Raw genomic sequence first — 22,178 nt, 5'->3', positions numbered from 1 at the left:
AGTGACACACCCAGGTGGCACCCCAGACCTCCAAGAGCTCACAATGGGGGGTTCAGGGCAGGAAGTGACCTCGAGGGCGGGCTGCAGAAGGATAAGAGATACAAGGATGCCTTCAAACATGCCATGTTAACTCAGGTCCACTTTCTGAGGACACCTTCATGCCCCTCACCTCATCCTCACATCCCTCATGGGGTGCCACACCTGCCCTCACCTGCAGGACACCACCATCAGTATTTCATCCCCCATTATCTCCACAGCTCTCCAAGCACCTCAGCACAGCACCGGGAAGGAGTCACTCCATTACAGATACTTTCCTACCCCAGGAGCTGTTGTTCCCTTCCCTCACTGTCTCTGCAGCTGATAACCCCTGACACGAACCTTCCCAGCAGAACAGAATGCCATTGCATCTATCCCAGGCATCCCAGCTTCAGAAAGCTCCCGGACACGCTCCAGCGCTCCGACCTCTGCCCCATCCTGCCCAGCATCCACATGGTCCCGGCTTAAATCCGGAAAACTGCTCACACTGGCCAGAATCTTTACAGCATAAACAAGTGGGGTTCAGGATGCACAAAATAAACCCATCACACGTGTTAAAGGGATTAAAGATGGTTCCTACAACATGTGGAGGTGTAAAATACAGTATAGATGGATCATTGCAGAGCATCCACAGGGAAGTCAGGCTGCTGGCACACTCTAGAGACTTTGCATGACAAACCAGCTTGGAGGGAAGGGGAGCACTAGGAGGAGGTTTCTGGTCTATACACAACAGTCCAGTTTCAGGCACTCAGCTCTTCTAAAGAAAGAGAAAAAATTCCCCACCAAAGATTTCTGTGGAAAGCACAGCCCTTCTGACAACAGGAAGTTACTCACTTCAAAAACCCAATTTTCCATCAAAAAAAAATCCAACTTGAAAGGCGTTTCCAGCTCGCTCGAGCTGCAGGATCAAAGCCAGGGATTAAGTGCCTCTGCTCACTGCTGGCTGCCCGAGTGTGTCATGGAGCTCTGGGAGCAGACACGGAACTCACCGACAACATCCTGTGGAGGGGCAGAGCCCTGCCCTGGGCACGGGACACAGGGCAGGGCTGCGGGAGCAGCAGCATCCTACCAGCATGTTTTTAAGGGTTTCAACTATTTCAGATACTTGAAAGGATTTTGAGCACTGCTAAGGGAGCGTGTGGTGGCCAGAGCTGCGGACTGAGGCCGCGCAAGGAGATGGCACAAGATGATAAAGCAAACACTGGCTCTGCTGGGGAAGCCCAGCATTGATGCCAAGCAATTCCTGCAGCGGAGGTAGAGCATTAGGAAAGGAGACACACAAAACCAGCCCAACCAGTGCACAGCTAGAGGCAGGGATGTGCTAGAGGATGAGCCAGAGGAAGGACACACGGGGGTCCCCCCAAGGTAGTTGTGGCCACCCTCACCCCTGCTCCCCATCCAGCTCCAGCCCCGCAGCGAGGGGGGAGCTGGGCAGGATGAACAGCACAGGAAGAATGTTTGCAGCAGAGGAGAGCTTCCCTCCACGGCCAAAATCACTTCAGACTGTTATTTAAAAGGAAAAAAAATGGTGTTCTGGCAACCTGCAAAGCTTCCTCAGATGGATTTGCGTGGCTGGCTCGGATCAGATCAGGGAGGAATATTCCAAGGTTTTAATTTCCCTGCCCAGGTTTTATTGTGTGCAAACACACGTGGTCATTGCTTTCGAAGGTTTCCAATTTGCAAACATCTCCTCATGGAAAAAGAATGTCCTGCACTGTGGATGGGGCTGCTGGCATGGCTCCAGGCACCGAGGAAGCTTAGGTGAGGCATGATGGGATGGGAGATGGGCACATCAGGGGCTGGAGGCAAATCCCAGCCTCCCCCCAGACCCCATTTGGCAGCACTGACCCAAAGCCAAACCTCATGGCTGGAACACAGGGAAGAAAAAACTACATCCAGGACATCCCAAGGCCCATTCCTCATGCTGTCATGGGCGTTTAGTCACAGCACTGGGCACCTTGCAGCGGGTTTGGGAGAGTTCAGAGAGAGGCAGGTGGGAAACCAGCCCAGGATACTGGACATCTAGGAAGATTTCTTTCCAGTCATCAGTGTGTTTAAAAACAAGGAAGAAAAAAAAAATTATCTGGTCTGCACAAAAAAACCTCCAGTCTTCTGCATTTTTGCTGGAGCAACAGAAGTATTCCTTCTGCCCTCAAAATCCACGAGAGCAGAGAGAGGGGTTTTGTTCTGAACACGAACAGGACAAAGAGTCAAGAAAAGCACTTTTGGGTCAGAACAAGCATGGTACATGAAGGGAGAAAAGACTAAGGAAGCAGCAGCTGGGAAAGGCATGAGCAGGGTTCTAATGGGAAGATGACTGCTGCCACAGCCTCACCAGTGTGACCTCAGATGGGACCTGTTGTAGTTTTTTTCATATTAAAAAAAAAAGGTTTAAAAGGGGTTGTGTTTTTTTTGCAGGCTCATCCAGATTGCACAGGGGACAGAGAGGGATTTCAAACTTTATATAGGGCAAACATGATCCATGCAGGTTCACATCACATTCACTGCAGCCACAGCCCCGCATAAAGATTGAGCTTCAAAGTGCTCTGGAGGGATCCTGGGAAGTTTGTTAGGTCCCTCCTGAAGACCAGCAGAACAGTAACTCAGTTCAGATCAATATGTGCCATGAGTGAAAGGGCTGGAGAGGCATCATCCACTTCTGCCACTGCAGCCTGGGGGTATTAGGATAGAAAAGGTGGGCTGTCCTACAGAAAAAGCTCCCGCTGCTGGAAACGCTCCAGTGGAAGTGAGACCCCAGACAATGGGACCATGGGGAGATCTTCAGAAGCCTTCAAATCCTTGTCAGCCTTCAGCCACCTTATCCTCCCTAGGCAAGGTCCTTCTGGGAGACACAGAAGTGTTCAGGCCAATCCCCTCAGGGATGGCATCTGCAAGGAGCCAAAGTGCTGAGATCCCATAAGAGGGTGGAGGACAGAAGGGGAGTTTGAAGCACTTGGGAAGCTCCGACACTGCCTCGTTGGATCACAGAAGGATCTGGGTTGGGACTGACATTCAGAGACCATCCAATCCACCCCCTGACATGGGCAGGGTCACCTTCCACTATTCCAGGATGCTCCAAGCCCCATCTAACCTGGCCTTGGACACTTCCAGGGATGGAGCAGCCACAGCTTTTCTGGGCAACCTGTGCCAGGGCCTCCCCACCCTCCCACGGAAGAGTTTCTCCCTAATCTCTGATCCAACCCTGCCCCCTGGCAGTGTGAAGTCATTCCCCTGTCACTCCATGCCCTTGTGTAAAGTCCCTCTCCAGCTCTCTTGAAGCCCCTTTAGGCACTGCAAGAGGCTCTAAGATCTCTCCGGAGCCTTCTCATCTCCAGACTGAACAATCCCACCTGTCTCACCCTTTCTTCCTAGCAGAGAGGTTCCAGCCTTTGGACCATTTCTGTGGCCTCCTACAGACCTGCTCCAACAGGTCCATGTGCTCCTTGTGCTGGGTGCACCAAAACTGGACCCAGTGCTCCAGGGGGTCTCACCAGAGCAAAAGGGGAGAACCTCCTCCCTCTACACCACTGGGGATGCACCCAGGACACAGCTGGATTTCCAGGCTGTGAGCACACATTGCCAGCTCATTTCCAGTTCTTCACCTACCAGCATCCCCAAATCCTTCTCCACAGGGCTGCTCCCAACCCATCCATCCCCAAGGCTCAGAGCCTGAGCCTTTCCTCTCACAGTGGAAAAGCTCTGAACAAGCTGGCTCAAGGAGGACACAAAAACATTCCCGGAGCACTTCCTAGGGCTCAGTGGTCCTTAGGCATAAGGTGAGCCCGCAGGGGAGGATTTATGGACAGTGGGAGGTTTCCACGTGCTGCAGCCCGCAGACTGGGAGACTGCAGAACAGCTTTCCCAAAGGAAATGGTCACAGTTCAACCTGTCCTGCTCCCATCCTCCAAGAGGGCTGAGGAGGCACGGCCCAAGGGCTACGGCCTTAGGGGATGGTGCTGCAGGTCTCCCAGGACGCTCTGCCATCCCAGCTCTCCCACAGGACAAGGCAAAGCAACACTGACACCTAGAAGCCCAAACGGCGTTTGGGTCCAACACCCAGACTCGGCACACACACGCCAGCAGGAGAAAATAAAACAGCAAACACTTTGCCCTAACGGCAAGACCAAGACCCAGCTCAGCCTCCCGGCACCACGGTACCAGAGGAGCCCAGCAGTTGCATCCCACAGATCCTTCAGGAGCTGTTTGGCTTAAATCTGAGGTGCTGCTCGGGGCACCTGGAACCAGCCCCTGCTCTGAGCGCTGGGCAGGCACAGCTCCCACGGACGACTGCACTGCCCCAGCCACGCCAGCTCCTTACCTTCAGCTTCTCGAAGCGATCGCTGAGCGATGCCACTTGGTGGTCCCGGTGGCGGCCCACCAGTTTACATAAGGCACAGATGAGCTGGTCATCAGCGACACAGTACATGTTCACCTTCTCGTTCTCGTGCTCCAGGCACGTGAGTCCGCGGAAGTGCGCGTCGGGCACCGGCTCCACCAGCCGGTGGCTGGTGAAGGGCTTCTTGTTGGGGTGGGTGGCCCGGAGGCAGCGGTCACAGTAGGACACCTCGCAGGTGATGCAGGTCTTGACAGCGTCCCGGGGCGGATCCTGCTCGCAGAACTGGCAGGCGATCCTCTCGCTGGGCACGGACATGGTAGGGCTGTTGCGGTAGGTCCTCTCGCGGCGGCTCTCGCTGGGGGAGTTGGGGCCGCTCAGGGAGGCCTTCTGGAAGCGGTCGATGATGTTCTGCAGGGTCACATTTCTCTTGAGGCCCTCCAGGCCCCGGTGGTTGAGGGAGATGACATAGCGGCAGGTGGGGCACTGGAAGGCGGTGATGGGCTCAATGGACTCGCTGGAGGAGCAGCTGGACACCAGGATGCGGTGGGCACAGCTGAAGCAGAGGCTGTGGGCACAGGGCAGCAGGAGGGGGTCCTCAAATAACTCCAGGCAGATTGGGCAGGTCAATTCTGACTCCAGTGTTTCCATCTTTAGTTAACACGATCCTGATTCAGCATGAAAAACCAGGGAAGGTGGTCGGGAACCTGAGAGGGAGGAGAGCAGAGACATGAGACAGCAGCGACAGCGACTCTCCTGGGCAGCTCCTCTCCTCCAGCAACAGGCACTCAGGCAGGTCAGACATGTCACCCCTGCAACACCCCAACACTCTTTACACCCCAACACTGCCACTACAGCCCAGCCAGGCCTCTGCAAGTGCACCAGTGTGGCTGAAGCCTCTCACTGAGGTGTCTCGCCCCACCATCCCCCTGAGCCAAACCACTGCCATGGAGCAGTGGGACAAGAGCCGTATGGAGGGATGGGAGACGTGCAGCAGCAGCTGCCCTGACACCTTCAAGCCCAGCCACGGAAGGACCTGGACCACAAGGCTGGAGACAAAACAAGGAGAAACCACACAATTTCATGTTTGCGTTGCTGAGCGCTGCTGAGGACTGGGGTGGGGCGGTGCTGGCATTCCACACAGAAGGGCTGCACTGTACAGCAGAGGTAAGCCTCTGAACATCCCCTCCAGCAGCCCCAGGCCTGCCTGCTTCTGGTGAGGGGGAAAAGGTGAATCATGTCCTGGAAACTCTGAGCAGAGCATGTCGGGAGCTCTTAACACCCCATCCCGCTCCCTGCTTTTCCCGGCCATTGCTTTTTGGAGCAGGGCGGGTAGGGCAGAGCAGCGAAATTATAGTCGGCAAACTTCCACCACTGGCTGTCCTCCACTGCACTCCACAACAGCCAGGGATGCCCAAATCAACTCCAGCTGGAGGCAAACAAGCTGTATTTTTAGCTCCCTTCCCTTGCATGAGCTGGAAAAGAGCTCCCAGCAGGCGACAACCTGCTGCTCCCAGCTCCGGTTTGCAGAGCACCAGGAGCTGCACTGTGACCACTGCCCAGCCTCTGCTGCTGTCCCAGCACGCTCCCAAATGCCTGTCACACAGTGACATGGAACTGGATCCAGTCTGTCCTTTCTTACCCGCCACCCAGTGCACACGTGGTGCCTTCTGGTCTTCTCGACCCAGGCAAGGCAGGTTCTGAGCGATGCCCACTGCAATGTCCCTTGTCACAGACATGGGGAAAGTCTCATTCTGTTAAAGCCATAGGGACCCCTCACCCTGGCACTGCTGCAGGGACCAATCCTGTGAGAAGGAACAGAGCCCTGTTTCCACCCCAGGAACACTTTGGTGGAGTACATGGGCTCTGCTTGGGGAGAAGAGGAAAAGCTCTTCCCTGGGCAGGTAGCGAGGCCCTGGCACAAGTTGTCCAGAGAAGCTGTGCCTGCCCCATCCCTAGAAGTGTTCAAGGCCAGGTTGGATGGGGCTTGGAGCAACTCAGTCCAGTGGAAGGTGTCCCTGCTCATTGCAGGGGGTGGAACTGCATGAGCTTTAAGGTCTTTCCAACACAAACCAATCTGGGATTCTATGAAAAAGGGCTGCGTGGGGGGATGAACCAGCAGCAGGAGATGGTTTGGCTGCTGGAAGCCCCAGGCTGCTGGAAGCCCCAGGCTGCTGCCAGGACCTGCAAATGGCAAATTGCACAGGTGCCTCATTGAAACCTGCCCACCCCCATCCCTTCCATCACTCCCGCCCCATCACACTATCTCTTCCCAATTGCCTGAAATGGGATTTGCAAGTGCCTGGAGGAGACCTTGAGCTCCTCCCTGAACCAGCTCAAGGGGCTTATAAAATTAAATCCACTGGGTATTTCGGTATGTTCATGCTGCAGCAGCTTCTGCTGCCCAGACACAGCCTCGCACACACATGTATCCACACTTTCCTTAAAATTGTTTTTCTTTTCCTCAAGAGAGACAGTGGAAAAGTAGCTGTGTCCAAACAAGGAGAGGAGCACAAGGGCTCCCCGACAGCTTCCTCTCCGCAGCCCCCGGAGTGTTTCTCAAGCCTCAGAGCCTGCCACAGCCATGGGAAAGCGGCGGGGAGGAAACGTTCCTGGACCTCTGCCCGGCTCCTCGCACTGTGCTGCGGTTATCCCCGGATCTGCTGGGCTCCCCCGTGCCCCAGGCCTGGCAGGACAAGGGAGGGCCTCAGTGTCCCAGCCATGACACTCCCATCGCCAGCACTGCAGCACCTCCTGGCACTGCCCTTGGGCACTGGAGCTGTAACACCTCCCACACTGGTCCCTCGCTGTGCCCGATGCTCTGGACACAGCAGCTGCCTCGCCCTAAGAGCCCAACACCCCGCTCCACACATGACCCCAGCTCGGGGGGCACAGCCCCTCTCACCTCCCCACGTGATCCATGGATTCTCTCCAGACAGCAAACACAAAGGGAAAAAAGAAAGAAGGACAAGAGCCTGACCAAGACTGGGAAAAGAGTTTAAAAATCGGAATTGGTGTGGCCCGTTGCTGGGCCAGTCCCACGGAGCAACATCTCACGCTCCCTCAAGCTCCCACATCCAACATCCAGCTTCGCATCCAGCTCCGCTGCCATCCAAGGGAAAACAACACAAAAAGTTTAAACAGCCTTTGGCTTTGTTACCAAGTTTTTACATTAATCTTGTTTCCCTTGCTGCGACAACAGCTTTTACCTGCGACACATCCAAGAGGAGCCTCAGACCCCAGGCTGGGACAGCAGCAGGTGCAGGAGCCCACTCGGAAGTGCAGGAGCAGGCACAGGAGCCTGCCTGGAGGTGCGGGAGCCCCACTGGAGGTGCGGGAGCCCCACTGGAGGTGCGGGAGCCCCACTGGAGGTGCGGGAGCCCCACTGGAGGAGGCACCTGCTCCGAGGTGCTGCACCTGGCGAAGCAGCCGCGCTGCCGTCAGAGCCTTTCATGCCTCTCACTTTGATGTTCTCTTTGATGTCCAGGATTGACGCAGCACAAGGAATAGCTGATTAGATTAAAATCTGTTTTCTTTAGAGTCATTAGCTCCCTAAATATAAAAGTCATAAAATATTAACACTGCTTACAGACGGCCCCGTGTCACTTGTGCCCCGAGGGTCAGCGGCCCTGGCCAAGCCGGGCTGTGACAACGACGAGCAGCAGCAGCAGGTTAACAACACAGCAACATAAAAGCAAACATGCTTTGTGTTGATTTGAGCTTTGCCTAAAACTCAAGGGAAAGAGAGAAAATAACACATAAAAATTATAATAAAAAAAAATCAATGACTAACAAGACAGAAGAGACGGGGCAAGGCAGCGAACCCCAGAGTGAGCAAAGCTGTGGGTGCTGCAGAGCCAGTGCAGATCCAGTGTCAGGTCCTCTGGGGTACAGTGGCTGGTGCTTTTACTTCCAGCCCAGGTGCATTCCAAAACCCACATGCCAACACAGAGCAGCAGGAGCATGGTGAGCCTCAGGGGTTCCCAGGATACCCTTAGCAAGTTACACCAAAAGATGTTGGATACAAAGGTTCCCCCACCGCTTCTCCCAAATTATTTTCACAAGATCAAAGCCAAACGTGCTTCATCACTGCCTGAAGCTCAGAGGCTCATCAGGAGCGAGGCAGAGGTTTGGCACCAAGGGAAGAAGGGAGGAGAGACATGGAAGGAGGAGATGCCACTCACATCACCTGATCCATACCTGGCGGGGACATCCCAGTGTACATCACCTGAGGGCATGGGCAGCCAGTCCAAAATTCATACTTTCTCCTCCAGCACCATCCAGCCCCCATTTTTACCCATGTTTTTCTACACGTCCACCCAAAATTCCCCGTGGTTTCCCCCAGCACCAACCCTGGGCAGAGCCTGGCCAGCCTTCAGAGCCCCATGCCGGGATAACCGGACCTGCTCGGACAAACGCTAATTCTGCAGGTCAGGATTTTCCACACCACATGTGATTATTTATTTTCTCTCTTCTCCCCCTTTTTTCCCCTCCCTCTTTTTTTTTCTTCCCCTCCCCCCCAAAAGCTCCAGCCCAGATTGCTCAGCCCCTTCCAAGAATGAGGCTTTAGAAGAGCTATGCTGCTCCACCCGTGCATTAAGGAAAAAAATAATAAAATATGGCAACCCTTTCCTTAATTGGCTCAGCGACAGCAGGATACAAAATCTGGGCAGCAGTTGTCTCTGTGCTTTTTGTTGTCCTCGGGAAAATTAGCTCAAAATTGGATCACTGTTGAAGGGAGGATAGAACACCCCGTCCAGCAGCCACATCCCGTTCCCAAAGAGCCCAGGCTGCCCAGCACAGCTCTCGCAGCAGCAGGGATCCACTCCCTCATCTGAGGCACCCCCCCAGCTCCCCTGTCCCTGCCAGCATCAGCCTTCCCAACCAACTGCCCTGAATCTCCCCTTGGGACGGGCCTGTCTCAGGAGAACCAGGGTCCTGCGAGGGAACACAGCCCCCAACCGTGTAATTAGCAACAGCTTCCGACCCAGCAAAGGCACCCCCGGGAGAGGGGAGGCTGTCAGGCTCCTCCAGCCAATTCAGATCGAGTGTTACCTAATTCTTCTGTGCTTGATTTGCAACAGCTGTGCATATTTAACACCAAATTTTAAGCTCAGAGCCGCAGCCAGCACAGAGCATCCCTTGGCCCCTGCTCCTCCCTCCCAGCACACCTGAACAGAACTTGGCCTTTCCTCCCATCGCTCCTGCCTTCACACATTCCTTAATAACTCCACGAATTTGTCTAAGGCTTTCTGAAAATCCCAATGATCCATCTCCCAGCTGCTGTCCCCAATTATCTTATTGCCATACTAGGAAAAGAACCCCCCGTCCCCATTAAACTGGATTTCCCTTATAAAAGCCAGTGTTGCTGTCCCTAATCCATCATACTGGAGCAGCATTTCCACACCAGCTTTAATTATTTTCTCAGCCAATTTGCTTGTTGCTAAAGCAAAGCTGCTCCATAATTCCCACTGCTCTCCCTGCACCTCTTAAATGAAGGACAGAGGCAAGAGGCTGCATTCCCATGCAGCAGTTCCCTTTAATGAGAGATTTGCTGGTAGTTTGGCTGCTTCATCCTTAAACCCCTCCCGAAGAGCCCCCAGAGTCCACCAGGCACTGGCCATTTGTGCTCTTTAATTCCCCCGTTGGCACAGCACCTTATTCCCTCTGGGAATTTCACCTTCATCGCTGCCTTCATGGATGGGATGAGACCATTTTGTTCCATCACAACATCTCCCTTCTCCTGAATGTCTCCTGTCACACTCCAGGGTTGGGAAGGGCCCCCAACGTACTACTGGATGCCCTGATCACCTCTGCCCTCGCTGCTTGCACGACTAGTTTTGGATGGGGTTTTCCTCCCCCTCATTCCCCAGGGTATTACTCCCAGTGTGTGAACTCCACACAAGCCTCAGTTACCCACGTGCCTGCGTGGACCCAAGCTGGGATGCTCCAGTCCAGCACAAGCCCCCAGTCAGCACTCCCCTCCCTGTGGCAGCAGCTCCCTACATCCCTGCTCCCATCCATCTTGGGGTGCCCCTCCAGCCTCTCTGGTTTGGGGTGCTGCATTTCCCACCCCTGCTTCTCTCCCTCTCCTTCCTGACAACATCTCTCTGTTCGTGGAGCAGCTCCAGAGCCTCCGCCACCCATCCCCCCAGGTGGCTTCCACACACACCAGCAGCCCTCGCCCCAGCATGTTCTCCCCAGCACCCCCAAATATTTTGCCCCCGCCCAGCCCGTGCTACTGTCCGTCCCCTTCTGCCAGCACTGCAGCCCAACACTTCCCATTGGTTCAAACAGCTGATAATCCACTCACAGCTGGCAGAAATCCATCATCCACTGCTTCTGACAATGCCACAAAACCTTCCCCCCTGCATCTGCTTCCGATGCGGAATGAAGAGCCCTGTTCCCGTGGGCTGGGAGGTGGGATGTGGGGAGGCTCTGGGCAACTGGAGTGTTTTTTTGGCCCAGTGTTAAACATCAGCTGCTGACATTGCACTCGTCCATCCCAGTGGGACTCCAGCACAGGATGAGGCACAAACGAGTTGTTGTTTGAGTGGGTTGTGACTGCACAAGGACACAAGCCATGCTCCCCATTCTCCTGTGCTGGTGCCAGCCCTCCAGCATGTTATCAGGATTTCACGGAGATCTTGACCAGGGAGCAGCAGGAGCTCCAGGAGCTTGTCTTGGGTTACCTGCACAGGACAAGGATGCTCTGGCCAAAGCCCACGAGGTCTCCACCTCATCCACCTCCGTGATGTCAGAGAGACAAGTACCAAATGAAGCTCCTCTGTTTGACCTCCAGTGACATCCTGGTACATGTAATGGAAGACTTTACCTCTTTCCTACAAGTGAGGTGCCAGCTCCTGGAATGCTCCCACAGCACCTCAGCACAGCAGGTGTCCACTAAAGGCTCCCCAGGGATTAGGAGCCCATGAGCTGCAAGGTAGATCAGGGAGGGATTCCCTGCAGTTTGCTCCCCAGCTCCCACAGCCATGCGGCAGGAATCACACCATGCAGATTCCTCAGAAACTGCAGTGGTTTGGAGATAGGCAGCAATGGTGCCTGTCGCCCTCTGGGATGTTATGGGGCAATTCCCACTGACACGGTGTGGAAACCTTCCCCAGCAACCTCCACTGGTGGCCTGGGGGTCAAAAGGACACAAAAGGGACAGGGCATCTCTCCAGCCCCTCTGACTCAGCAGGTCCCTGGAGCACAGTGCAGTTGCTTCCAGTTCCTGGGGAACGCCGCAGCTCCCCCGGGTCCCCTGCACTCCATAATCCATGAAAACTGGTGCTGCAGCAGCCAGGCTCAGCCTCTGGCAGGTCAAAGCCCATCAGAGCTCTCCTCCCCAAGCACTGCATGTGTCCATCCATCCATCCCATTCCTCCTGCAATGCCAAAACACAGAGCCCTTGCCTCTCCACCAGCAGCTGCCACCACAGTTCAGGGGCTGAAACCCCAGCTGAAGCTGGGGGGTCACAGCGATGCCAAGGGTGGGGGGGTCACAGCAGTGCCTGAGCCTGGGACATTCGCAGGCACGTGGCTTCGAGGGCTGCTGAAATGGCGAGGGGAGCAGCCCCACCTTCCCAAGACCATCCCAGATGTGAGTGAGCCCCTTCCAGCCTGGCCCTTGAGAAGGGCAGCTGGGGACTGGGCACACCACCAAACTGGCACGTCCAGTGCTCCCGTGGCCCTGGCAGCCCTGCCATCCCCCTGCCACCCCCCTGAAAATGCTCCTTCCCTTCCTGCCACAGTACTCCACTGCTCCAGCTCTTGCCACCCCCCACCCTCCCTCCCTCCCTTCCCTCCCTTACCTCTCCTGCAGCTCTGTGCTCTCCTGCCACCCTGCTGTCCTGGCCTCTCCAGCCGATGCTGCACAGCAAGAGAGCGGACCCAGCACTCGTGTCAGCACCAGCAGCTCCCAAAAACAGTCCTGCTTCCAGCTGGTTCCTGCCAGACCACACATGGCAGCAGCCTTTTGATCCGAGCCCTTCTCCGGGCGCACCCTGTGGCTCCACGTCCTTCCCCTCTTCCTCAGCCACTGCCTGCAATGCAGCTCCAGCCTGGCCTCGTCCCCACCACAGCCAGCAGCCCCTGGCCTGGCAAGAATGAGGGAGGGCATGGTTGAGCAGCAGCTGGTGCTCTGGGACAATAACCTTTGGGCTCCAGAGCAAGGCAAGGCTGTTATCCCCCAGATGGATGCTGCAGAGATCATCCAGCCCCGCACTGAGAACCCCCAGCCCCGCGCTGAGGATCGTTTTGTTAAGGAGGAGCATATTCCAAGGGCAAACCCCTCTGTCTCTCCAGAGGCTGGAGCAGCAGCAGCCTGCTCCAGCACTCACAGCCCCAGTGCTGTATTAGGTACCGGAATCCTTTGGGGTCTGCACCCCACAAGCCACTGGGGTGGTTCCCCACTCCTGCGCTTTCTGCAGGACACCAAGTCCCAACACGGGACGCTGGTGCTACTCATCCATGGGGGAGAGGGGTTCAAAGAGGTGCAGAGACATGACCATAACGAAGGCAAGGCTGGGCTCACGGCAAAGCCCACCATGGGAAAGAGCCAGGAGACACAGATACACATCTGGGAAGGTCCTGGTGCTGCTGCCATGCAAGCGAGACACAGTGAGGGGCCAGTGCATCCCAGCAAGGAGCCAGCCCCTCACCAGTGCTCCCCAGGCACCCTCGTGCTGTGTAAAATTCGAAGATCTACTGTGAGGGAAGTTTTCCGGGGGACAGAATAATAACAGATCCTCAACCAAAGAAAGGGGGTTCCCCCTGCATGGCATGGTCCCATCCTGGCGAAGACACAGAGCCTGAGAGGGGCAGCCCATGGCACCACTGTGCCCCCCAACCTGTGCTTTGCCCCTTTGCGCCTCCTGACCTGTGCTGGGCAGTCCCACAGGGAAGGAAAAAAACCGAACAGGGCCGTGGGAGCAAGAACGGCTCCAGAAGGGCTGGGAGCTGCTGTCTGAACCACGGGCTCTGTCACGTCCCCACTGGCTCGGGGCTGCCGTGTGTCCTGACAGAGCCCCGAGGAGCGTGTGTGCCCCAGCCCTGCAGCCCACGGCAACACAGGCTGCCAGCGACACCGCTTCAGTCCCGTTTTGCTGCTCAGCGCTGCAGCAGGAGAAGAGGCAATTCCAACCCCCTGGCAGACCTCGGCCTCTGCTGCGGATGGAGGCTGTGACAGTCAGCCCAGAGCCTTGTTGCTGCCCCGACCCAGCGGCCGCTCCAATCTCCCCACCCCGAAACGACAGATCGGCTCCGCTTCCGACAGATACCACAGAGCCGGGAAACCCTAAGGCCATTGTGCTGCTCTGTGCAAGGTTAAATATATCTGCACGGCTCCTTGGGCTGCATTCCTGGGAGGTGGAAAGGATAAACAAGGCTTCCTGCAGGAAGTGGAGACAATGGGGGGATAATTAGCGCTAATCCCCAGCGCAGAAACAATGCAGGTAGCAGATATTTTGGACTTTCACACCCACCCCCTCGCCATGCTCAGAAAGAGGTGCCCTGACTGGTGCAACTTGACTCCCAGACTGGCGTAACTGGGCTCCCTGGCCAGATAAAAGAGACTAATGGTATAAAATGAGGGAAGCTGCCGCAGCCGAGGAATCAGCCTGGGGCTTCACCACTCCAGGCTTACCCTGGCAAGAGGCTGGCATACAAGGACACATTTTGGAGTCACGTTTTTCCCAGAGCCAGAAGCTCCTGGCTCAAACTGGGGGCTGTGGGCACCCACACACCGAGGGTCCCAAAGCAGGTTTGGGGACAGAGCTTGCACAGTGCCCCAGCCACGCTTCCCTTCCAGCATGGCACAGCCAGGAATGCCAACGGCATTCCAGAGCAACCACGAGCAAACTGCAAGGAGAGCTCCCACATCACCGCAGCGAAGGGACCCCCACACCACCCTCCACAGCCGGCCAGAGGATGCCAGGGATCCGCTGTTCCTACATTTACCTCCTCTTCATTCCAGAGAGGGCCCGACCAGGGCTTGTTTTCAATTCACAGCAATTTTTAATCCTTTTTCCTGCCCTGGCCCCTTGGGAGTGCTCCGTACGCCAGCCAGATTTCCCAGTCCTCCTCCCGGCGCTGCGGAATGACAGAGGAAGCCCGTGCTCCCCGGACATTTTTCCAGCACATTACCCAGGTCATTTAAAGCCTTTCAAGACAAAAAGCTCCCTGGCTCTGAAGTGACTCACAACCATTAGCATCCCTTTGGAGAAGGCTCTCTGCCCTCACCACCGCAGCACAGGAGCACTTTTGCCCTTTATCTCTAAACAAAATACATTTATAAACAAAAAAGCACCAATTCCCCTGGCTCAGAGCCACTGCCTGTCCCCAAGTCCCACCCCCTGCTCGGAATGTCACAGACACCCACAGCAGTGTCCCTGACACTCTGAGGCACAACAAACTCCAACAGCAATGCCACACTCCCCATCCTCTGGGATCAGCCCTAGGCTCGCTCCCTAACCACCCAGGAGATGCTGCCTGAGCCAAGGACACCAGCACGGCCCTGTCACTTCTCCACACAGCTTTCCACAGCTCATGCCAGGCTGGGGATTAACCACCGAGCTCAAGGCAGGTCTGGAGCACACACAGTCGGGAGAAACACTCAGCTCACCCTGTCACCCCCTGAATCAGCCTGTGGAGAAGGATCAGGGGAGAATCCTGAACCCAGCACAGGCTGCATCCCAGAGCATGCCAAACCACTCCAGCATCCCCAGCCCGGTTCCTGGAGGATTCAGACCACGGCAGTTGCCTCCATCACCCCGTTCCCTGGCCAGCATGGCTCCACCACGCTGCATCACTCCAGAGTCCCGCTCCCTTCTCCAAGGGGCAGCCGAGATAATGTTGGGGGAACGCAGGGGCTGCAGATCTGCCCACCATCCCTCTCGGCTCTGCTCAGATGCAATTCAGGAGATGAGGCAGGTAACTACAAAGGTAATTTCCTCCTGTCATCCCTGCTCCCTCCCCATGGGCTGCCGGAGGGAGGCAGAGGCTTCTGGTGACAAGAGGCATAGCATAAACAATACCTGCTCTTGTACTCCAACGAGTTCTTTAATGATCTGAAAGGAACCCAAAACACTCCCAGTTTTGCATTTGTCACAATCACAGACAACACCAGAGCCTCGCAGGGGCTGGGGTTTGACACACAGAGGTGCCTTCACCCCCGAGAGCATCCGACACTCCTGATTCCCCATGGGAAGCTGCTGTGGCTCCACAGGCAGCCAGCAAAGCTCACAGCTGCTGAGGAATGACAAATGGACACAAATTCCCAGGATGCTGGAGGGAGCACAGCACTCTGCAGGGTCACTCTGGGACTGACCACGATGCTGGCCAGAGACTTGGGAAAGTATTGGCAGGAGCAAAAGAGTTTAAAAAATAATATCATGTGTAATATATAGATCAGCCTGCCATGCTGATGGTCTCCCTCATCCAAAGGCTGAGACACTGAGCAGCTTTCCAAGCCCCCTCTCCTGCCCCCTGCCACCCCCACACGCAGCAAGGACACCAGGGCAGCACCAGAGCTGGATCCTGTCCATGGCCAAGGGGCTGTGAGGAGTCCTCAGCCCTGTGGCACCTCCCTCAGTGACACACATCACCCTGCAACTGATGGGTGACCCCGCAGAGCATCCCAGTCACTTCCCAACCCACAGGGCCATAACACAGTGATGACTATTCATGAGTTGGAGCTGCTAAAGGACTCAGATAAAAGGGATGGAAAAAGGCTGAAGATTTAACGCCAGAAAACCACAAATGTGTCACACATGGAGACAGAGGACATGGAGGTGACAGCACAAGCACCCACACAACCTCAGAAGTTGGGCTCCTCCTTTTGCAGCATAGCAGAGCCACGGACCAGCCCGATGTCAATCCCAGAAATTCAGTTTTGCACTATCCACCAGTTCTCACAGATGGCAAAAGGCAGCCCAAATGCTGGGAGAACAGGCAGACCAAGAAGGATCAGGTCTGGATTCAGGGGCCAAGAAAAATCACAGAGGATAAAAACAAGGAGCCTGTTGCTCGGAGAGGCCAGCCCTCATTATGGAGAAATGTGAGAATTCCCAGGAGGAAAGCAAACCTGACAGGCAAAGCACAGAGAAGCAGGGATCCCAGAGAACTTCAGGCACGTCCTCTGGGTGCCCACTGGCCTCTGGGCCATCTCCCACCACCGGTCATGAAGGAGAAGGAAGGCAACAAGGAAGAGGATTCTGGCAGGATTGCTCCTCACAGAGTTGTACAGCTCAGCACTCACCACCCTCCTGCCAGACAAACCCTGTCCCGTTCTCCTTCCTGCAGGCACACAAACACTTCCAGCACAAGGGAGCAGAGCTGGAGCCACTGCAGCCAGGGAAAACATCCAAGCAAAAAAAAACCCAGAGAACACGTCTCTGGGAGGGGAAAACAGCAAAGCAGGCAGAGAGGCACCAGTGGAGAGCGCAAGGCAGGGCCCCAGTGGAGTTTCTGAGCCGGTCGGGATCCTCGCTGGGTGCTCCAGCCCCTGCACACACCGTTTGGCTCCAGGAATTGCCAGCAGCGCTACAAGCACAGAGATGGGGGAGAATCCCTGGCAACAGGGAGTAGGAGCCTGCGTGTTCCAGCCGGGGCTGGGGAGACGCCGACGTGCACACAGGATGCTCCCGGGACGTGCATCCAGAGCAGCTCCCACGGCGCCCCAGCGCCGGCTTCAAGCATCAGCTGCTTGAGATAAACAAAATGCCATTATGTGGCCTGAGCCAATGTATTTCTGCAGCAATCCAGAGCTCTGGGATTCCTGCTGCACCTGGGGAGTGTGGGCACTGCGCTGGCCCACCAAGCTCCCAGGTGAGAATCCAGCAAGTCACAGAAACGCTGTGGTCTGCAGGGAGCTCTGGGAATGGAGACTGACTCACCTGGGGTCACCTGGAATCAGCTGCCCAGGACTGTGACCCACTGGGTTCTGAATACCTCCACAGATGGAGACTCCACAGCCTCTCTGGGCAGCGTTTTATCAGTCTCAGAGTTAAAACCACCACATTTTCTCCCATGAGATTTCAGCCAGATGCAAGGAGTTAAGAACAGGAGGTGCAGACACCTCATCCAAAGCCGCAATAACAGGGCTGTGACCACCAGCAGCCCTGGCTGCCCTTGAGCACTGGCTCAAGGTCAGGTTCCATCAGGATAAATCATCTTGTGTAGGACTTCCAAAGCCTGGATCCACGTCTGCTCCCTTGCATGGGAAACAGGTCCAGCGCCAGGGCTCTGGAGCACTTACAGGAGGAATGTGAAGCTCCTGTGCCTGTCTTTTCCCCCCCTGTCTGTGTTCTTTCCCCCTTGCATAGGAACCTGCAGACCCCTGCCACCCTCACGTGCCTCATTCCCCCTCTCCCAAACCATCTGCTAACAGCCAGCGCTGCAGAGAAACTGCTGATCAAAGGCCAGAGAGCAGCTCCCACACACCCTGGAGCCTTGGACACCCTGGTGGGCAAAGCAATCCTGGGGCAGGGGCACAGTACCCCAGGCAGCATGAGCACTGCAGCCACCGGTGCCACTGTCACGGTGTCACAGTGGGGCTCAGCATCAGCTCGACAGCACGGGGGGCAGTTTGAGCCAGCGCAGCATCCAGCCAAAACCCCAGCCTGCTCCCTAATGATGTGTTGAACCAGGTCAGCCTGGCTCAAAGCCCCGAATTCCTCCCTCCCAGGAGGCCCAGTGGGCAGCAAACCAGAGCAGCTGCCCAGAGTTGGAGCTCAAACACCGGCGCTGCCACTCCAGCCCACCCGTGTTCCAGGTTCCCTTTAGAACACCCTTTCGATGGCCTTTCCCTGTCTCACTGCATTCAGCCCTGTAACACAGCCAGATTTGTGGGGTTCTTTGAGGATCATCCATGAAATGCATTTAAGCCGCTCTGTGTCTCTTTGAAACTGCGAAAAGCTAATTTATTCCTCAATATCCCTGCTGTGCTGTCAGAGGATGCTGCAGGCTGCACCTCAGAGGGCTGTCCCCACCTCCCCTGTACCCCCACAGATCTTCCCCAGCTCACACGGATTGCACTGGGCCTGAACCCTGCTCCAGCCAGGCCTCTGCCTCCTGCCTGAAGGTAATTTTTTCCTCTTCGGTCAACCAACTCAAAATTGGGTTTGTGCATTAAAGTGAAATTTAATTTCTAGGCCATTACCCCAACGTAGTCTAGTTCCTGTGTCTGCAAAATGAGGAATAAACAAACAGACTGAGCAATTCATTTCCCTCTTAGACACAAATTTCAGTTATAAACAAGAGTAATGACATTCTGCAGAGGCATGGAGCCCATTTCATTTCAGGATCCTACGGAAAACGGGCAAAGCTGTGGGACCCCCAACACAGCTGGCACACAGTCCTGCCACACGTGCTCCTGCACGGCTGCAACACACATCCCTGGGATCTGCCCTCAGAGTCTCATTGATGCAGCAAGTTTCCATTTATTTCTCACACTGGCTTTTTACAAGCCTCTGGGTTTTGCTCTTCCCCCTCAAGATGATAGTCCAGACATTGAGATCTACAAAATACACAGTTTTGAGACCTGAGAGTTTACAGCATCCAACTGCAACACCCATAAAAAAATCCCAGAAAAATCAAAAACTCCAACTCCCCAAAAAGACGAACAAAACCCCCACACAACTTCCCTCCCCCCATTTCCCTTCAGTCTCTCTACTGAGTGTAAAAAAACTCAGCAGCACTTTAACCCACATGGTGACAGCAGCGTCCCCATCCATTCACAGGCTGCTCTGGCACATTCCAACCAGACCCCATCCACACCCTCTTCCTGTCCAAGGGCGGAAATCCCACGGGAAATGCCCCAAAGGAAGTGAACCAGCTGCCACCACCCAGTCAGGAAGACCTGGCAGCCACATCGGGCTCCTGCAGCAGCTCCCCACTGGGACCTCCCAGCCAGAACGGCTTCAATAATAAACAGTTTCCATCGGGAATCACCCTCCCCAAGCCCTTTCTACTTCAATTTAACAGACAGGGACAAGAGGTTTACCTCAGGAAAAGGTTTTTTACCCGGAGGATGGCAGAGCACTGGAACAGGCTCCCCAGGGAAGTAGTCACAGCACCAAGCCTGTCTCAGTTCAAGAAGTGTTTGGACAATGCTCTCAGGCAGAGGGTGGGATTTTCGGGGTGTCCTGTGCAGGGTTGGACTTGATGATCCTGATGAGCCCCTTCCAACTCAGCCCATTCTATGATTCTGTGAGAGGGATGACAGCTTGAGCGAGGACTCCAAAGGCAAGAGGGAAGCAGGGGACAGAGTGACAGAGGGATGCCCTCTGCCCTCCTGGCACCCAGGGAACGTCAGGTTTGTTTGCTCAGGGAGGAAGCCAAGCCCGTGGTGACATGGGGACCAGTGAGCTGCACGGAGGCCAACCAGCACCAGGGCTGAGACTGCACGGAGAAGAGGTGAAAAGTGGTTCAGTCTGACCTCCCACCAGCTTTTTGTCACCAAGCTCCATCCTCACGCTGCACTGGTCCTGAGGGCCAGCAACTTCCTCCTCTCCCTGCTGCTGGTGGGCCTTGCTGGGGGCTGCCTTCCCCCCAGCAGTGAGCCAGGAGCCCCAGCTAAGCTAGGGCAAGGCTGTTGCCATCCTGGCCACTGCCTGACCACAGGGCCTGGACACAAGGCAGGGCCAGAGTGGAGGCGGTGACGGAGCCCAGCGCTGCCAGAGAGCACAATTGGCTGTTTCCTGAGAAAGGGCAACATGTCCAGAGGCACAAAAGGGGCCATTCTGCTGCCGGCCACGCTCCCGGGACCAGGGGCTGGGACCAGATGCCAAAGCTGCCACGCAGGGCCCTACCCTGGCACCCCAAAAGCCAGGGCTGCAGCATGCCTAGCTCTGCCCCATGTCCTCCCAAGCCACACGCTCAGGGCTCAGTCTCCCTCCCTACACCCATGGATGAGGCAGGTCCAGGGCTGCTGGCACAAAGATCCAACCCAATGTTTCCGGCACTGTGTAGGAGCACAGGCAGGCGCCCAGGATCCGAGGGGTGAGATGCTCCCCCCACGCTGACAGAGCCCCCCGCCCTCACACAGCACAAGGCGCCTTTCAGCGCCACACAGACACCCCATTCTCCCACTGCTGACCTTCTTGCCCTGACATTTTTGGGATCCAGGCTCCACAGCAGCAAGCGAGGGCGCTGGAAGCAGCAGCCTGAGGCCAGTCATCGGCGTCCCCACGTGTCCACTCCCTAATCGGAGGGGCCGACAGAGCTGCTCGTTTGCACAAGATGACAGTACAGCTAGACACTCATTAGGCTCCAACACACACTTGTTTTCCAGGGGAAAAACATCAAACACAAGGAAAAGCAGCCACATAGGCTCCAGCCTCCCCAAGGCTTTCACTCCACAGGAGGGAGCTCAGGGAAGCAGCCACAGACCCTCTCGCCCCCACCAGGGGAGCACCAGCCTCGGAGGGATTCCGAGCAGGCAAAGGTGGGTTTGTTACGGAAGGGGGGGTTTGTTATCGGCAGCAGCAACTCCCTCCAGAGGTACAAAATAATCACAGTGCTCATCAGCCTCGCTTAACGAACCGGCTGTGCAGCCTGCAGAGATAGTTCTGGTTCCAGCATCTCTGATGGGACAGCTGAGAGCCACAGTCTCACCAAGGACCAGCCTCTGGGATGCGCTGACTCCCCAAAGCCAGGGTCTGACCCAAGCGATAACAGGCTCAAACCCCCCTCCCCACTACAGCAGCCCCGACCAACAGCTCAGAAACCCACGGAGAGCCCAGGGGAAAACCTCAGTGAGGGTTTCAAAACATCTTTCCATCCCTAGAGGGGATGAGCAGGAGACAACATAATCCCAGTTTTAAAAATAAGTCATTTATCAATCTTGTGCAGTCCCAGGGTCGATCCCACCCTGCTCACAAACATGGACATGCACACACACCAACACACGCTGCTGGCACACCCCGGAGCCCTGCCTGTGCCACGGAGGCCAGCATGGCTTGCCCGGAGCACGCTCTGCAAGGCAGGGATTTATCACCCACTGCAGCTCCATTTCTTTTCCAAAGCACCATTTCCAAAGCAGGATGGATGCGGGCTGTGCACAGGCACGGCCTCCCTGCCGCCGTGGAAGGCTCTGCAGGGCACGGACCCGGCTCCGATCGCAGCAGCCGACACACCCAGGGCTCTGTAACCACCTGCCTGAACTGAAGCGGCTGCTGCTGCCACTGGCGTGAATTCTTCCTTCCTCCCTCCTCGTACTCCTATCCCACTCGCTGTCTATTTCCAGGAGCATCCTCAAGGAATACTCCCTCGGCGCACTTTCCAGCACCACTGCCGGGGCCAGCCCCTCGCCCTCCGTGCCGCGGCCGGTGTTGTTACCACTCGGTCAGGGGCACGAGCCAAGCGAGGAGCCTCCAGTCTGCTCCTCGCCGGCAAAATGCAGCAGTGACAACCTCAGCACAGAGCCCACGGCACCCGCGGGAGCCGGAGTCAGCTCCGACACGGAGCGAGGGTTGCTGCTGCCGGAGCGGGGGGTACGGGCGGAAGGGGCACTGCTGACCACATCAGGAGGGTCAGGGAGCAGCTCGAACCCGCGCTCAACGACCCCCCCCCGAAGGCAGGCTGACGGGTCGGTGGCACCTCCCGGCTCTGCCAGCCCCTGCCCAGCGGTGCCCCCCTGCCACCCGGGAGCCGGCAGTGCCCCGTGCTCCGGCGGGCAGCGCTGTGCCAGCTCCCGCCCGGCTGCGGCGGCTCCTCCGGCAGAGCCGGTCTCCTTGAAGCCGCCTTCCGACAACAAAGGCTCAGCCGAGGTTTCGGGCTGGCTGAGGAGGCCTGGGAGAGAGCCAGGA

The 22,178-nt window shown here is 56.3% G+C and overlaps 1 protein-coding gene across 3 annotated transcripts in view; it reads right to left on the bottom strand.

Annotated features, from left to right (window-relative positions):
• LOC113973718 (probable E3 ubiquitin-protein ligase MID2) overlaps positions 1 to 21,389 on the bottom strand; it is a 75,055-nt gene extending 53,666 nt beyond the window's left edge. The window contains exons 1-2 of one of the 3 annotated variants that reach the window (XM_027696183.1): positions 21,372 to 21,389; positions 4,355 to 5,076 (exon numbers count right to left, since the gene is read on the bottom strand). In XM_027696183.1, the coding sequence (XP_027551984.1) occupies positions 4,355 to 5,020 (666 nt within the window). In that variant the 5' untranslated portion in view covers positions 5,021 to 5,076; positions 21,372 to 21,389. Of the gene's footprint in view, positions 1 to 4,354; positions 5,077 to 12,182; positions 12,202 to 21,371 lie in introns of those variants that run through there. The other 2 variants (XM_027696184.1, XM_027696182.1) reach the window with 2 other exon arrangements.
• Positions 21,390 to 22,178: the final 789 nt, after the last annotated feature.

The sequence above is a fragment of the Neopelma chrysocephalum genome, unplaced genomic scaffold, assembly GCF_003984885.1.
Source record: "Neopelma chrysocephalum unplaced genomic scaffold, ASM398488v2 Primary Assembly neopelma1_105, whole genome shotgun sequence".
NCBI classification, from domain to species: domain Eukaryota; kingdom Metazoa; phylum Chordata; class Aves; order Passeriformes; family Pipridae; genus Neopelma; species Neopelma chrysocephalum.
The sequence above is the reverse complement of the archived record's forward strand: the minus strand, read 5'-3'. Positions and strand labels throughout refer to the sequence as shown.